Below are 17,976 nucleotides of genomic sequence, written 5' to 3' on the forward strand. Positions count from 1 at the left end.
TCTTTTATGACCCTTTTTCCTTTTGTTGTATATCTCTAGCTTTAGCAATAGCAATGTATACGTGTATGTGCGTGTGAGTGTGTGTGAAATATTCTTTGTTCATTAAATCATTCATTCTCCTCTGTGGCAGATCACGATGGCCTAACCTTGGTCAGTAGCAGTGAAGTTTTAGAGAAATGGATGATGAGAATTCTTACGGAGGTGTAACGCACAGGTCTTGGAGTTGGCTGTCACCACCATTTACGGTCCTACAGGGCAAAGGAGGAGAAATGACTGTGAGAGGAAAAGTGATGCATTCCATTTTGGATATGCTGAGTTTTTTTGTGTCTTTTTTGGACATTGCATAGAGACGTACCATGTAGGTAGCTGATGATGAACTTCTAGCTCTGGGGTAGTACCTAAAATGGAGTTGTGGATTTGGCATGAATCATTGAGGGCAGGAATGAGAAGAGAAGGGTGGAGGATGGGCATTACCATTGTCGGGACAGGCACACACAGGTAGAGGAGCGTTGGGGTGGCAGAGAAAGGGCAGCTAGGAAACTGGGGAAGACCAGAAGAAGGTGGCATCACAGAAGCCAAGGGAGAGGCACTTCATAAAAGGCAGACTTGTAAACTCTGCATTGATTGAACAAACACTGTCTGTGCAGCCCCGCGGCATGGTGCTGGGTGCTAAGGGGAAGAACAGTGAACAAGGCAAGATGGGGGTAGGATTTGGAACTTATATCTAGTGTGCGAGCTAGACATTAAAGCAATAACCATATGGTTCCATGTGTGCAAAATGGAGCGTACAAAGTGTGGAACTGGAGGCTAGGGGTTCACCCTCCTGTCCCAGCTTCCTGAAACAGAGTCTGCCAGGCCCCAGAGCATGATTGGATTCAGTCGAGGAGGGAGAGTGAGCATGACAGGAAACTTCCAAGCCCAGGGGGAGAAGCTGGCTCCCTCAAGATGCTGCAGCCAGCACGAGCTCGAGGGACCGAGGGGCTGAGGGAGCCGGCAATGGGTGAGCTGGAGAGAGTGGGGAAGATGGGTGTGGGAGACAGGCAGGAGCTGGGGCTTGCAAGGTCATGCAAAGGATTTTGAATTTTAGGAATAACGGGAAGAAAATGGAATTTTTAAGCACAGGAGTGATACGATCAGATTTTCATGTAAGACGATGACCAGCTGCTGTACAGATTGTGAGTGTGGGTGTGGAGAGCCCCGTTCATTAGTAGCATCCAGGGACGTTCACAGGAGGGTTGCGGGTGCTATGGGGAAGGGACATGCACTGGAGAAAATAAGGGGTAGCATTTATAAAGTTCCAGATTTAGTGATTTTGGATATGCTCTTTACCCCTTCTAAGCCCCAGTTTCTTTGTCTGTAAATAATAGGAGATAAGAGTGTTCCCCACTTCAAAGGCTGTTTTGAACACAGAATGAGATAACATTTGTAAAACACCAAGCATGTCCCATTAGACAGTAAATACTATTGTCTTAGTCCATTCTGTGCTGCCATAACAAAATACCGTAGACTGGGTAATTTGTAACGAACAGAAATGTATTGGCTCCTGGTTCTGGAGGCTGGAAAGTCCAAGGTCAAGGGGCCGCATCTGGCAGGGGCCTTCCTCCTGTGTCACTCCGTGGTGGGAGGGCAAAGAGAGGGTGAGAGAGAGCAAGAGAGTGAAGTGTTGGCTTCAAGCCCTTTTATAATCATCATCAGTCCATTCATGAGGGTGGAGCCCTCATGACCTAAACATCTCCCATTAGGCCTCACCTCTCAACATGGCTATATTGAGCATTAAATTTCCAACACATCCTTTTTGGGGGTAACATTCAAACCACAGCAGCTATGAATTATTACTTTCCCCTCTTGCAGTTAAATTTATTACAGAAGGTCAAACAAGTAGTCGAGTATGTAGGGGTCCTTTGGGAATTCCCTGGATGCTCACAGCTTCACCCTGACCTGGACTTTCAGATCAAAGTAAGGAAGAGCAAGGGTGTTGTCTGAGAAATCCCGTGTTGTGTAGGAGGGAGGGGCGGGTCCTGCGTCCCTGGAAAACACTATCCCTGCCACTCTGCAGAGACCCTGGGCAGTGGTACCAACCTCAAAGCTTAATAGCTAGCTGTCATCCTCATTTGAGAGCATCCCTGTGGTGGAGAGTACGCAGTGCTAATGACAGTGACTGTTTCTGATGCTCTTTAACAATGAGTGGTCTTTGGACTTCTGCAGCTTTTTAATGACATGCGGTTCTTGGAGTGTGAGTGCTCCTAAGAGACATTCACGTGAAGCTGAAGAATGCAAATAGTTCTGAGCTGGCATTTTGGCTTCGGAACCCTCCAGGAGCAATAACTCTGTCAGATTGTCCCGACACGGTACATTAAAAGGTGCAGATAAAAGCTACATTCTGTAAAATATATACTAAAGTTGTACCAGCCTTCTGCACCTCTACCACTGGGAAAGGTTCTGTGTTTACTTACGTGTTCCTCATCGCCACTCCCGTAGCCAAACGCCCCGTTTGAGCATTCCGTGTCACCTGAAGATGAATTGAAAGAATAAGAAAAACTTTATGCACTCCAGTCTGTATCTCTGAACTTCTCACTTTGCGTGGACATAGCAAAAAGGACGTTTGTATGCACTCCAGTCCGTATCTCTGAACTTCTCACTTTGCATGGACATAGCAAAAAGGACGTTTGTTGGAACTGAACAACAGTTACTAAAAGTAAAAAAAAAAAAAAATCAGTTTCAAGTTTGTAAGTTTATGGGTTGTATTTTCTTTTTTTTTTTTTTTTTTTTTCCATAAATTTCTATTGGTTTTTATGTACTTTATTTATTTTTTTTTTTTCAATTTAATTTTACAGAATCAAAGAGTCTAACAGTATATCTTGTTAGATACAGTATGTCCTCATAATGTATACATTATTTCTTGTACAATGATATGAAATAATATGGGAAATATTCATGATAAATTATTAAGTGAACAGTGCAAGTTAAAAACAATAGTTTCATATTTTTTCCCCACCCCCCCTTTCCCGAGTCAGCACCTTCAAGTGTTACCACTCCCCAAACGGTGCGCAATGCACTCATTGTGTAGGCATACCCCCATCCCCTCCCCCACCCCCCACCTCAGTCTGATGTCCAATTGGTGTCGTTCCCAGATTTGTATTTAGGTGATGATCAGGGAAACCAATTTTCTGGTGAGTACATGTGATGCTTGTTTTTCCATTCTTGGGATACTTCACTTAATATAATGGGTTCCAACTCTCTCCAGGAGAACCATAGAGATGTCGTATCTTCATCATTCCTTATAGCTGAGTAATATTCCATGGTATACATATACCACAGTTTACTAATCCAATCATGTATTGATGGGCATTTGGGTTGTTTCCACATCTTTGCTATTGTGAATTGTGCTGCTATAAACATTTGGGTACACGTGCCTTTGTTACAGAATGACCTTTTTTCCTTTGGGTATATGCCCAATAATGGGATTGCTGGGTCAAATGGCAGGTCTACTTGAATCTGTTTAAGATACCTCCATAATGCTTTCCACAGGGGTTGCACTAGTTTGCAGTCCCACCAGCAGTGTATTAGTGTTCCTGTCTCTCCACACCCACGCCAACATGTGTTGTTTTGGGTTTTTTTGATAAAGGCCATTCTCACTGGGGTTAAGTGATATCTCATTGTGGTTTTGATTTGCATTTCCCTGATGATTAGAGATGTTGAACACTTTTTCATATGTTTGTTAGCCATTTTTATATCTTCTTTTGAAAAATTTCTATTCATGTCCTTTGCCCACTTTTTGATAGGGTTGCTTGATTTTTTCTTGTTGATTTTCCTGAGTTCTAAATAGATTCTTGTTATCAGTCCTTTATCTGATGTGTAGTATGCAAAAATTTTTTCCCATTCTGTAGGTGGTCTGTTTATTCTCTGGACTGTTTCTTTGGCTGTGCAGAAGCTTTTTAATTTAATCATGTCCCATTCATTTATTTTTGTTGCTGCTGTGATTGCCTTGGGGGTCTTCTTCATAAATTCTTTGCCTAGGCCAATGTCTGTAAGAGTCTTTCCTACATTTTCTTCTAGAATTCTGATTGTATCACGCCTAAGGTTTAAGTCTGTTATCCACCGTGATTTGATTTTTGTGAGAGGTGAAAGCTGTGGGTCCTGTTTCAGTCTTCTACAAGTGGCTAGCCAATTCTCCCAGCACCATTTGTTGAATAGGGATTCTTGTCCCCAGAGTATATTCTTTCCCGCTTTGTCAAAAATTAGGTGACTATATGAGGATGGTTCTATATTTGGATTTTCTGTTGTGTTCCACTGGTCTGTGTCCCTACACTTGTGCCAATACCAGGCTGTTTTAAGAACCACGGCCTTGTAGTATAGTTTGAGGTCTGGCAAATTAATACTTCCCATTTTGTTTTTGTTGCTTAAAATTGCTTTTGCTGTACGGGGTCTTCTTTGATTCCATACAAAGTGTATAATTATTTTCTCTATGTCTGTAAAGAATGATGTTGGTAATTTAATAGGGATTGCACTGAATCTGTAGATCACTTTGGGTAGTATAGACATTTTAACAATGTTGATTCTTCCAATCCACGAGCATGGTATATTTTTCCATCTATTTGCAAGTTCTGCTATTTCTTTTCTCAGTGTTTCATAGTTTTCCTTATAGAGGTCCTTTACCTCTTTAGTTAGATATATACCTAGATATTTTATTTTCTTTGTTGCTATTTTGAAGGGTATTGAGTCTTTAATTTGGTTTTCCGATTGACTGTTATTGGCATATATAAATGCCTCTGATTTGTGTATATTAATTTTGTAGCCTGAGACTTTGCTGTATTCGTTAATCAATTCCAGGAGTCTCTTGGTTGAATCCTGGGGGTTTTCCAGATATAACATCATATCATCAGCAAAAAGTGAGAGTTTGATCTCTTCCTTCCCTATTTGGACTCCCTTGATTCTGCTCTCTTGCCTGATAGCTCTCGCAAGGACTTCCAATACTATGTTGAAAAGTAATGGAGACAATGGGCAGCCCTGTCTGGTTCCAGTTCTAAGTGGGAGTGCTTTCAGTTTTTCCCCATTCACTATGATGTTGGCTGTGGGTTTGTCATATATGGCTTGTATCATTTTTAGGTAGGTTCCATCAATGCCTATTTTGTTAAGCGTTTTTATCATAAAAGGGTGTTGAATTTTGTCAAATGCCTTTTCTGCATCTAATGAGAGTATCATATGGTTTTTGTTTTTGCTTCTATTTATGTGGTGAATTACATTTATAGATTTACGTATGTTGAACCACCCCTGCATCTCGGGGATGAAGCCCACTTGGTCGTGGTGGATTACTTTTTTGATAAGTACTTCGATTCGATTTGCTAGTATTTTATTGAAAATTTTTGCATCTATATTCATGAGGGAAATTGGTCTGTAGTTCTCTATTTTTGTTGTGTCCTTTCCAGGTTTTGGTATTAATGTTATATTGGCTTGGTAGAACGTGTTGGGGAGAACTCCATCCTTCTCAATATTGGAGAATAGTTTATGTAGGATGGGCACCAGTTCTTCTTTGTATGTATGGTAAAATTCAGGTGTGAACCCATCTGGACCAGGGCTTTTCTTTTTGGGAAGGTTTTTTATTGCTGTTTCAATTTCAGTTCTTTATATTGGTCTGTTCAGGTACTCTATTTCTTCCTGGTTGAGCCTGGGAAGACTATGTGTTTCTAAAAATTTGTCCATTTCCTCCACGTTCTCCAGTTTGTGTGCATAAAGATTTTTGTAGAATTCATAGATGATATCTTGTATCTCTGTAGCATCGGTTGTGATTTCTCCTTTCATGTTCCTAATGGAGGTTATTAGAGATTTTACTTTTGTGCTCTTGGTTAGTCTAGCCAGAGGTGTGTCTATTTTGTTTATCTTTTCAAAGAACCAACTTTTTGTTTTATTAATTTCCCTTATAGTTTCTTTGTTGTCCTTTTCATTTAGTTCTGATTTGATCTTAGTAATTTCTCGCCTTCTGCTGGGTTTGGGATCGTTCTGTTCTTCTTTCTCTAGCTCTTTGAGTCTATTCGTTAGGTTGTCTATTTGCATGTTTTCTGTCTTTTTGATATAGGCATTTATGGATATGAATTTTCCTCTCAGGACTGCTTTAGCTGCATCCCATAGATTTTGATAAGTTGTATCTCCATTGTCATTTAATTCAAAGAAATTTTTGATTTCCATCTTGATTTCTTCTTTTATAGAATAATTATTCAGGAGAAGGTTATTTAGCTTCCATGACTTTGAGTAAGAGTGAGGGTTTCTGTTTGTGATCATTGTTACTTTTATTCCGCTGTGATCTGAGAAGATCCATGGTATAATTTCTATTTTTTTGAATTTTTGAAGACATGATTTATGTCCTAGGACATGGTCAATCTTAGAGAATGTCCCGTGAGCTGATGAGAAGAATGTATATTCTGTGGACTTTGGGTAGAATGTCCTATAGATGTCAGCCATGCCCATTTGTTCTAGCATTCTATTGAGGTCCATTATGTCTTTGTTTATTTTCTGTTTAGAGGATCTGTCCTGTACTGTCAGTGGGGTGTTAAAGTCTCCAGCTATTACAGTATTGTTATCTATCATTTGGTTGAGATCTAGTAGGGTTTGCTTTATGAATCTAGGTGCACCTAGGTTGGGTGCATATATATTGAGTATAGTCATGGCTTCTTGATGAATTGTGCCTTTAATCAGTATGTAGTAGCCATCTTTGTCTTTTATTATTTTTGTTGGTTTGAAAGCTAAGTTATTGGAAATTAAGATTGCCACACCAGCTTTCTTTTGGTTACCATTTGCTTGAAATATCGATTTCCATCCTTTTATTTTCAGTCTAAATGCATCTTTGCAGGTTAGGTGAGTTTCTTGAAGACAGCAGATACTTGGATTGTATTTTTTTATCCATTGGGCCAGTCTATGTCTCTTGAGCGGGGAGTTCAAGCCATTCACATTTATTGAGAAAACTGATAAGTGAGACAGTTTTTTGTTCAGCTTGTTGGGTAGAACTTCATTGTGATGTTTTCTCTCCTGGGCCATTGTGGTATCTGGAATTTGATCTTTAGCTCTTGAGTAGTTTTATATTCGTGGATCTTTCTTGTGCTGATCCGTGTGTAATTCTCTTTTGAGTACTTCTTGGAGGGCTGGTCTTGTCTTGGTGAATTCCCTCAACCTTTGTTTATCTGAGAATGTCTTGATTTCTCCTTCGTATAGAAAACTTAGCTTAGCTGGGTACAAGATTCTAGGCTGGGCATTATTCTGTTTCAGAAGCGTGAAAATGGGGCCCCAACCCCTTCTTTCTTGTAAGGTTTCAGCTGAGAAATCTGGCGTAATTCTGATGGATTTTCCTTTGTAAGTTACTTGTTTCTTTCTCCTTACAGCTCGGAGAAGTGACTCTTTAGTGGATATTTTGGTCAGCCTGATGACTACGTGGCGTGGTGTTTTCCTATTTGCTATGAATCTCCCAGGGGTCCTTTGAGCTTCTTGAATCTGTATGTCTAGAGTATTGGCAAGGCCTGGAAAATTTTCCTCGATTATGTCTTCAAATAGCTTGTCCAACCCTTGCTTGTTATCTTCTTCACCCTCAGGAATGCCAATAACTCTCAAGTTAGGTTTCTTCACATAATCCCACATTTCTTGAAGACTCAGATCATTTCTCTTACTTTTTCGATCTATCTCTGTGACTGACTTATTTAGTTGGAAGGAGTTATCTTCAATTTCTGAGATTCTTTCCTCTGTTTGATCTACCCTGCTCTTGAGACTTTCCACAGTGTTTTGTAGCTCTCTGAGTGAATTCTTCACTTCTAGGAGTTCAGTTTGGTTTTTCTTCAATATTTCAATTTCTTTAGTGAATTTTTCCTCCAAATCCTGTATTTTTTTTGTGTTTTCCTTGTGTTGTTTATCCATTGATTCTTGTATATTATTCAGCTTGTTTATAATCCATAATTGGAATTCTTCCTGTGACATGTTGGTGTTTTGAGTCTGGTTTGTGTCAAATGGTTGGGAGCTGGTATTTCTCTTTGGGGATGAGCTTTCCATTTGATTCTTTGTGCTCTCCGTGTTTTTTCGCTGGGCCCTTCCCATCTAGATTTATCGTTGGATCTTTACTTATAGGTTTAGTCTGGTTAACAGGGCTCTTTGTGCTCTATTCTTAGGCTGTGAAACAGTCTAGGTATGTTGCTCCTTTTGGCAAGAGGGGGAGACTGTTGTGTATTGTTCAGAGATTTTTCTGTTTCCGTTGGGGGACTGCTTCCGATGGGTCCAATCCTAGAGGATTGGAGTGATCCAGGACCGCTTTGGTGAGTTAGGACACTGTGTTGTGGTCTTTCAGAAGGCAGGCAGGGTCCACACTAATAGTAGGCCGAAATTCTCTTTGTTTGTTTGTTTGTTTGTTTCCCTTTGGTTCTTCCTCTATAGGGGAGGTTTCTGACTCTATCTGCCGGCAAGATACCAGCTATGGGGAGAGGACGGTGACTTCGCTTGCTCAGCGCCCCAGTTGCTGTAGCTCCCACGGGCAAAAGTCTGTCTTGGCCCAATGTCCCCAGGGATCAGGTTCCACAGTCTCGCTTCTGGAGAAGTCTTCAGTGTTTACACTTGGGCGGGGATCCTATATCAGGTCCGTGGACCAGGGGAGAGGGCCGTCCAGGGAGCCTCTTGGTACCCTATTGCTCCGCAGTGACTTGGCTGTGGGCCCTAGAGTGGCGATTGCGTGCCCGCAGATCTCTGGCCTTGGGGGTGACTGCTCAGGATCCGGTATGTACCAGAGCCAGGGACCTGGCCCGTTCCGAAGCTCACCGTGGGTCCCCAGTTAGAAGGCGAAAAGAGAGGAGAAAGAGAAGAGGAAAAAAAAAAAAAAAGAAAGAAAAAAGAAAAGGAAAGAAAGAAAAGAAAGAGGAGAAAACGAAAGAGAAAAGAAAAAAAAGAAGAAAAAGAAAGAAAAAGAAAAAAAAAAGAAAAAAGAAAAATGGAAGAAAAAAAAAAAGAAAAGAAACGCAAAAAGCCAAACCAAAAAACACCAAAAACGCCAACAAAAATGAACAAAAACAAACTACATAGCACCTCACCTCACCGCAAGGCAGAAAGATACACAAATCTGAAGTATATAATTCAGCGACTCAGTGTTTTTTTGTTTGTTTGTTTGTTTTACGCCTTAGCACAGCTCCGCCCCTTCACTTCCGCTTGGCTGGGTCCAGAGCGGCCATTAAATGTTTTTGTTTTTACGCCTTAGCACAGCTCCGCCCCTTCACGCCCACCTGGCTGGGTCCCGGGCGGTTTCGCAGTGGATTTCAAGATGGCGTCTGCGCGCCCGCACAGCTCCGAGGGTGGTGGGGATCCAACCTCCGTGCTCAAAAAGGCGCGGCAGCCAGAGGCCCAGAGGGCAAAGGTGCCCGCCGAGGCTGTCCGCCGCCGGAGAGAAAAAAAAAAAAAAGAAAAAGAAAAGAAAAGGAAAAAAAATAATAATAATAAAAAAAAACCCCAAAAAACAAAAACAAACACAAACACAAACACAAACAAACAAAACCCAGAAGAAATTTACCAAGAATAAAATATACAGTTCAGCAAGCCTATTCTTCTTGTTCGTGTTTTTTTTTTTTTGCCTTAGCGCAGCTCTGCCCCTTCACCCCGAGCGCGGCCCCGGCATATCCCGTACTCCTGGCGTTGGTTCAGAGACCAGCGGAGGGCGCCGGGCAGAGAGAGCCGCTCGGCACTTTATGGCTCCCGAGCGGTTTCGCCCTCGCTTTCAAGATGGCGCCTGCAGAGCTCCGGGGCTGGAGGAGACCGGCTCCCCGGCAGGTGGAGACCGCCACTGCCCAGGGGCTGGCGAGCAAGGACGCGCACCGGGGGGTCACCGGCTGGAGAACCGCCGAAAAAGGCAGCACGGGCAGAAAGAGCCGCTGGGCACTTTTTGGCTCCCGAGCGGTTTTGCCTTGGCTTTCAAGATGGCGCCTGCCGAGCTCCGGGGCTGGAGGGGACCGGCTCCCCGGCAGGCAGAGACCGCCTCTGCCCAGGGGCTGGCCAGCAAGGACACGCACCGGGGGTGACCGGCTGGAGAACTGCCGAAAAAGGCAGCACGGGGTACGACGCTATTTGCTGTCCGGGAGTCTTTTGTGTTTTTCCGCCCTGGGGCAGATCCGTCCCTCCTCGCCAAGGGCTGTCTCAGCTGAGATCCCCCAGGTTCTAAGGTAATTTCGCAAAAAAGCCTCCTGTCTCCAATGCGCCACGTATTCCTCAGTGATTCTGCGCTGGCCTGGGTCAGGGCTCTATTCAATTGGGAGCGGAGGGCAAGCCGCTTTCCCGAGAGGCTGCACCCGCCCCGGCTGGGGGCGGGAGTATCCGACCCGCGCTCCGCTGGCTAGTGTCTGTCCCGCGTCCCCAATTTTTGTTCACCTCAGACCTCACTCGCTCTGTTTGTCCCACGCTGATTCTCCGTGGATTCACACCGCTGTTCCTGTGTGGGAGCGGTCTTCTAGCGTTGTGGCAGGTCCGGATCGATGCCTTCCTTCCCGGGAGCGCAGATTCAGGCCGTCACCACCACTCCGCCATCTTTGATTCGGTTTTTATGTACTTTCTGTATTTTCTTTTTGGTTAAGTTTCTGTGGCCTTATTTTCTTTCCCATGATTAGTTTCTCCCATGCCCTTAGTCTGTGGGTCAATATATTATTTATATGACTCTTTTTAGGAGATCCTTAAAGAGAACATTGAAGTCTTACCATTTCAGAAAACTTTGCCCACAGAAATAGGTTCATGTGTTAGTATTGGGCAGAAGTTATATTTTATATTCAATCTCACTAATGAATGCTGATTGCCTGAATCTGGCCCACACATTAGTGTCAAAATTTTTAAAGTAAGTACCAACAATTAAAATGTGGGATAAAATGTCAAATTTCTTTGTTCTTTGAAAAATCTGCGTATTTAGCCACATAGAGCCCAGATTCCTGCCTTGCCATAACTAGCTGATGCTGAGTAGCATTGCCCTCTGTAGGTGGGGAAGAAACTTTCCAGCTGGCGAAGTCCCCACATCTCCCTGACTTTTAATACACTCCCTGCTTTGCTCAAAGTTCCTGCAATGTTGCTTGCAGATTTCTGGTCAGAGTATACATCAGTACAGCTTCACTTCCTTCCAGTGAAGGAGAATTTGATGATATCTATCAAACTACAAATGCATATATCCTTTGACCAAGCAATTTACTTCTATAAATTTATTTTTATATTTATATATGTGCAAAATGACATAAGAACAAGGTTATTTATTGAAGCACTAGTGAAAGGTTGGAACCAATCTGTTCATAGGATGGGAACTGATTAAAAATGGTTAGAGCATGCAACAGAAAATGATGTGGCCATAAAGAAAAGAATGAGAAAGGTCTCTATGAACTAATATGGAGAAATTCCAACATATATTATTAAATTAAAAGAAAGGCGAGGTACAGAACAGTGGTTATAGTATGCTACTATTTGTATTATATATGGATATTTGCTATTAATAGTACATGCATAAAACATCTCAGGACGTGTGCACAAAAATCCTAAAACGTTGATTGCCTCTGGGAGGGGAACCAGATAGTTGGGTGACAGGAGTGGGAGGCCTAATGTTCACAGAATATCTTATTGTACCTTTTGATTTTTAAACCATTTCATTGTATCACCTATTTTGAAAAGTTAATTTCCTTCCTGAGCCCTGTAGGCATTTGCATTTGCAATGAGCAATAAGAGGTTGTGCCTTACCAAATTTAAGAGTTTTTATTTGAGGATTGAAAAGGTTTTTAATAAGGGTTATCAAAGGCAGCCTGGGTGTTGAAACTGTTACTCTCAAGTTTTTACCGTTTCCTCTGTAAAGTTGCACTGACTTGGTTTCTGGCCTTAAATCATACCTATTTTCAGCTTCCCTGAAATCAGAGTGTTCTGTGCCATATCAATTAAAGTAAATGTACTTTCAATTAAAGGTGTTAAGTATGAGTCTGAAAAGATTAATTCTTTATAAAAGGATGACCTTCAGTAGTTAGATCCAATTAGGCATTTTTCCAACGATATTTCATCTTGATGGGACAAGCCTACTACTCACAGTCAATCACGGTGATCTTTTCAAAGGCAAGTATTTTAGGTTCAGAGTCATAAAAGAATGACTTGACTATGCAGCCTCCATAACTTGAGCCACAGTTGATGTAGATAGAGATTATGGATGTTGGATATTACTTTTTTGTTATTAATATTTAAAGCATCAGGATGTGCATGATGATATTCTGGGTACAGTTCCTACACCTCTCTCTTCGTGGCCTTAGTAGCACAAGCTGATTTAAACGAGACTGATGAAAAGAAAGAGGAGGGAGGAACAATGACACAAATTAGTGTCAACTCAAATTCCGTTTTATTTTTTTTCTCCTTCTGTCATTTCGTTATTAAATACATGATAAATATTTGCAATGCTTGCTGGTCATTTTATGGTAACATGCAAAACCTTGGGGTATGGGTATTGTTTTCTCTAAAAAGTTAAAAGGAATTGAGCATTTCTATTTCTGTTAGGTATTTCCAATATGTTAATAGAATTGTTGGTCCTTATTCTACCACTCATTAAATTTGGAGAAGCCATTGAACAGAGTCATCAAAAAATGGAAAACAAGTAGTACCTCTTTGCATATCTCTATCTCAAAGGTTGCTTGTTGGAATCATTTGAGATTTTATATGTGTGCATATATGTGTATGTGTCTGTATGTATTTGTATTACTAAAGGTATGGTCCAGTGATCCTGGGGGTCCTTGTGACCCTTTCAGGGAGCTCATGAGGTCAAAACTGTTTTTTATAATAATATTAAGAAATTATTTGCCTTTTTTACTTTCATTCTTTCACACATGTTCAGTGGAATATTTTAGCGGCTGGCTATGTGCCATTCGACGTTGCAGCAGATTGCAGAAGCAAGTGTTAAGAATCTAGCTGTCTTAAGCCAGATCTTGTAGAGGTTTATGAAAATGTAAAACAATGTGCTCTTTTCACCGATTTGTTTTTATTTGGAAAGTAATTTTTTCCTGGGAAAATTTTTATATTAACATGATGGGCTAATTATTGTCATTTTCAATGAATACATTAATATTTAAAAATTTATCAGTTTTAATTTCTAATACAGCAAATTTTGATGGATATAGTGACATAATCAAAAGCCCTTTAGGGATCCTCAATACTTTTTAAGAATAAAAACAGGCCCTAAGACCAAAACGTTTGAGAACTGTTGATATACATGAACACACTGCGTAAATGTCCGCTGACATTTGTAGTTTATCGAGTAACTATAGGCTGTTTAAACAACGCAGCACACAGACAGTCCCTTCTGTTGCAGGCACGGATTGTCAATGGTACATTCCACCCCAGGGCATGGTTCTTTAGTCTGGGGTCCAAGATCATCTCTGAACACTCTATAATTATCTACAATTTTCATGTGTAAGCTGTGTACAGTAGTACCCCCTTACGCACGGGGGACACATTCCAAGACCCCCAGTGGATGCCTAAAACCTCAGATAGTACTGAACCCTGTATACACTACATTTTTGCCTACATAATGTACCACTGATCAAGTTTAATTTAAAAATTAGGCACAGTAAAACATTAACAACAATAACTAAATGAAATAGAATGATTATAGCAATATACTGCAGTGAAAAGATATGTGAATGTGGCCTCTCTCAAAATAACTCATCATACTGTTCTGTGGGTAACTGAAACCTTGGAACGTGAAACTGTGGATAAAGGAGGATTACTGTATGCACACTTTCAGGGTGAGGGTCCACAATTTCCACAGTTTTCAGATTTCCGTAAGGTTCTAAAAGAAACACAGCTATAGGACTTGCTGAAGTCCCCTGGTCCATTCTAGCCCTGAGAGGAGCAGTGATAAAAAGTCAAGGTGGGGAAACTTAAGGGGAGATGCAAAGTTCAAGGTTCAAGGCTCTCATGTCTGGGCACAGGCTAGGCATCTCTCAAGTTCTTGGCCCTTCACTTCTCCCTGTGTTACTTACGGACAAGTGTTGAACTCGGGCTGTTTTCTAGGCACTGAGGGGAAGGGCTCTCTCTCAGTGGGTACCATGCTTCTGCATCTTTCAGGGCCTCCTTGCACTTAGTGTGATAGTGTACGTTAAGACACAAAGAGCCAGGATGAGCTATGGACCAAAGAGGGCCCAGAGACCAGCTTCATCGTGGTGTGGGCACTGTTAACAGAGACCAGTAGGCGTTATACAGAGCTGTAGAGTAGTAGAGCGGGAAGACTGGCAGGATCTGCTCCAACTTTCATGGCACCACAGGAGGAGGAAGATGTTCAGGCCGTCTCTGTCTTGGGCATTCTCTGTGGCAGAGCTAATAGTTGAGTTCTTGTGGAAATTTCTAGTTCATGTTTCCTGCTGCAGTTTCTTAAGGTGTTTTTATTAACTTTAATTCTAGCATCTGTTGACAGTTACCTATAATATTTTAGTGTTCTTACAAGAATTTAAAACTAAACTATTCTAATTATAGCTTGCTGCCCTATATCACCATTTCTTAAAATTAATTTGAATGGAAAGCTTGTGTCTTAGATATTATGTTTCATATCTCCCCAGTGTCATTTAATTTTTAATTGCATAGATGTATATATTTTACAGTTTTAAGTAAGCATTTTACATGTACTTAAATAAACTTTTATGTATTCAGGGGGCAATTCTGCAACATTCATAGGTCCCCTATATTTACATAAAATTTTTAACTACAAAATGTACACCTTATTCTGGGCATTTTGTTGCATAATTTAATGTGTAATGCTCTCTCAAACTCTGTTGCTGATACCCTTCCCTGTTTGTTTCACTTTTAAAAATAATTTAATAAAATACTATTTGCCCAGAGAAAATATGGAAAATACATTGGATATCATTTAGAGTAAAGACTTCTGAAATTTTTAATTATGAAATTATATTTAAGATTTCCTATTTAGTGCATATTTTATAAAACAAACATTTTGGTTTGGGATTGTGATATAAGCATGTTTACATAAGGCAAATTCCATAAATTAAGCAAATCTCTTATTATTGTCATAACTATCTCTTCTAGTTGAGGAAATATTTGGAGGTAACTCAAAACTGTACAATGCTATCTACATGTTAGCAGCATCTTGTAAAACTTGGAATACATTTAGCTTGATGAAACTCTGCTTCCCTAGAATTTAATGTGCTACATGTTATGTATTTCAGAAACTCCAGAAAGGAACTTAATGATATACGATTTGAGTTTACTCCAGGAAGAGGTAAGTTTTAATTGAAATTATTATTTTATTACCACAAGGAGCATTTGAGAAATTGATTACAAGCATGTGGTTATAATTTGCTATTCAAAACTGCTTTGTCTAAAAGCAAAGGAAGGAAGGAAGGAAGGAGGGAGAGATGGAAGGAAGGAAGGACTTTTGATAATTGTAAGGATTCAGAACCAAACCACTGCTGACTATGTGTATCCCAATGACACATGCTGCACAGTATATATACACATATAAATTAGATATATTAGCTCAGCCATGAAAATAAGTACTGATATGCAGGCCTTGAAGGATATTATGATGAGCGTAATGAGAAGCATACAGCATACTACAGTTGTGTAGTAAACCATGGTTATCATATAAAAAGTTGTTTTTTTTTGTTTTTTTTTTTTACTTTGACTCTATTCTTTGTGCAAGTTACACGAAGCCTCTCTTGGGGACTGTTTGCAGCCTCTATTTATTTGCTGCAGGCACCCAGGTAAGCTTGGTAGGAAAAATGCCAGTCTTGCAGCTAAATGCAATTTGAGAACTTTACGCAGTTATTAAAACTGCGTAAAGGCTACACTGATTGTTCCTTCAGCTTCTGGATGCCTGGAAACCATAGGACCACATATGATTTTTTGTCATCTCTTACACCTGGCAGAGAGCCTGGCATGCAGGAGAACCTCCAGTAATCTTGGTTGATTAGTGGATAAATAACATATATGAACAGTCTCCAGAGATCACAGGATGAGTGTTAAAAAAAATTACCGTTTGCACTATTTAGTTTATAACCAAAATAGCCCAGAGAAGTAAAAAAGTCAGATGCTAATGCTAAGACTGTAACTGTTTTCCCTGACCTCTGGTTTCACATTTCTATGTGCGTGAAAACGTTTTCCTCAATGTCTATACTGAATACCTTTCTAAAGCACGTTAGTCTCATACATTAGAATGTATTAATATATGTAAGCTAATACCACTGTGTTTATTTTATGTCTTAGAGCTGCACGTAAGTTTTAACTTGATTAAATAAATTGTATTTGCTAAAATCTTGAAAACCCTGAAGTACAAGGATTTTTTAGCTTGATAGCTGGTCAGTGAGTGAACTGCCTTAATCCCCCTGCTGCCATCACCTGCAGGAAGACACAGACCCAAACGCCCACAGGAACCAAAGTGAATGGTGGGCACTTCGGGAAACCAGAGAATCCTGTCTAAATGCATTTATGTTCAGTTTTTTTGTTTTTTTTTTTTTAAATGCTGCCAGCCAAACAAAATACGTTCCTGAGCCATATGTGTTCATAGACTCCTTGGTTCCTGATTGCTAGTCCTTTGTAAATACAGAGGTTTAATGATTTCCAGTATATTTGAATTATACTAAAATATGAAGCACTTTTTTACAAAATAAATGTACACAAGGCCGTAATGAATTTGCTAACTGATCTTTCTCTCCAGCGCTATCCATCTTTAATAGTTGAGAATTGCTCTATGAAACTGTACAGCACTGGTTAGTGTTATCAGAAAGCTGTCTATTTTGTCACAATATAAAAATACTGACCAGGCCATGCAGTGATAAAAATCTGGTAATTATACGATAAATGTTTCAAGTACAGTCAGTAGAAAGAACAGATTCTTATTTTAAGGTTGTTTCTTTTCATCTGATTCTTTAAAATTGGCTATGGCAATGAAAATCAATTTTAATTTTAAGAGGTAACAAAGAAATGAATTTCTGAATTCAGGATTTTTGTGGTTAAGATGGCCCCATCAGCATTACTGACCGGGCCATTTGCACTGGCTTTGGCAACCTCATTTGCCACAGTTAGATGCACAGTCCCTGCTTTTGTTGCCCAGACAGAACCCATAGCATTGTCTTCCTGATGACAGCCGGCTTTTACCCGGCAGCTGAGCACAGGCCTGCCATTAGCAGAAGCACCGTGTGTGTATCACTGCACGTCTGTGATTACTGGTGCCGTCTGTATTTCAAACATTGTTGCAGTAAATCTGTGCATGCACATCATGTGTTTGTGCTTTATATACGTGCAAATAAGTATATATGGTATAAAATATATAAACCATGACATATTCTCTGTCCTCATTTGAGGATAAGCCCATTTTGTTTAATGCGTTGCTGTGTGCTCTGGAAACTGTAACATTATTAATACATGATCATTTAACCTGTTTAGACATCAGAAATGTTAAAAAGCTTAAGGAAAAATAGATTACAAGTGAAACATGAAATAACAGTTATTTCACATTTCATTATTACTGATAACTTTCTCATATGCATACAAAACCACTGCCTAATGGCACACACAGAGATATGGAATATTGCCCATTTGGGCCAGTCAGCATTACCTGTTGGCCATTTTAATATGAGTCATCTGGTGTCCAGAAGTTCTGAAAATAGTGAGACATGCTATATACTTTAATCATTTGGGAATGTGAGTTACTTTGGTACTGTTTTAGTGCTGTCCCTCACTGTGGCTTTGTTTGATTATTCCATTCTCAACTATGTTCCGGGATGGTAGCTCCATACCCATGTGTAAGATCTTACTGTTACTTTAGAAATGTGTGGTAACACATTCAAATGCTTTAACAGATAACCAACAGAAATATGATGACTGTCCACTGTATGCCAAGTGCCTACTAGGTGCTGGGCACTCGAATTCATTACGCTTCTTTTCCTGATGATTTTGGTGGTATCCAGGAAGATGGAGTTCTGAGGCTGAATGTACTAGCAGCCTGAGCAAGCT

The 17,976-nt window shown here is 40.4% G+C and overlaps 1 protein-coding gene across 2 annotated transcripts in view; it reads left to right on the forward strand.

Annotated features, from left to right (window-relative positions):
• STK39 (serine/threonine kinase 39) overlaps nucleotides 1-17,976 on the forward strand; it is a 269,188-nt gene that overhangs the window by 201,343 nt on the left and 49,869 nt on the right. For both annotated transcript variants that reach the window (XM_069471755.1, XM_069471765.1), the window contains one exon: nucleotides 15,189-15,241. In XM_069471755.1, the coding sequence (XP_069327856.1) occupies nucleotides 15,189-15,241 (53 nt within the window). The remainder of the gene's footprint in view (nucleotides 1-15,188; nucleotides 15,242-17,976) is intronic.

The sequence above is a fragment of the Eulemur rufifrons genome, chromosome 1 (assembly GCF_041146395.1).
Source record: "Eulemur rufifrons isolate Redbay chromosome 1, OSU_ERuf_1, whole genome shotgun sequence".
Classification (NCBI taxonomy): domain Eukaryota; kingdom Metazoa; phylum Chordata; class Mammalia; order Primates; family Lemuridae; genus Eulemur; species Eulemur rufifrons.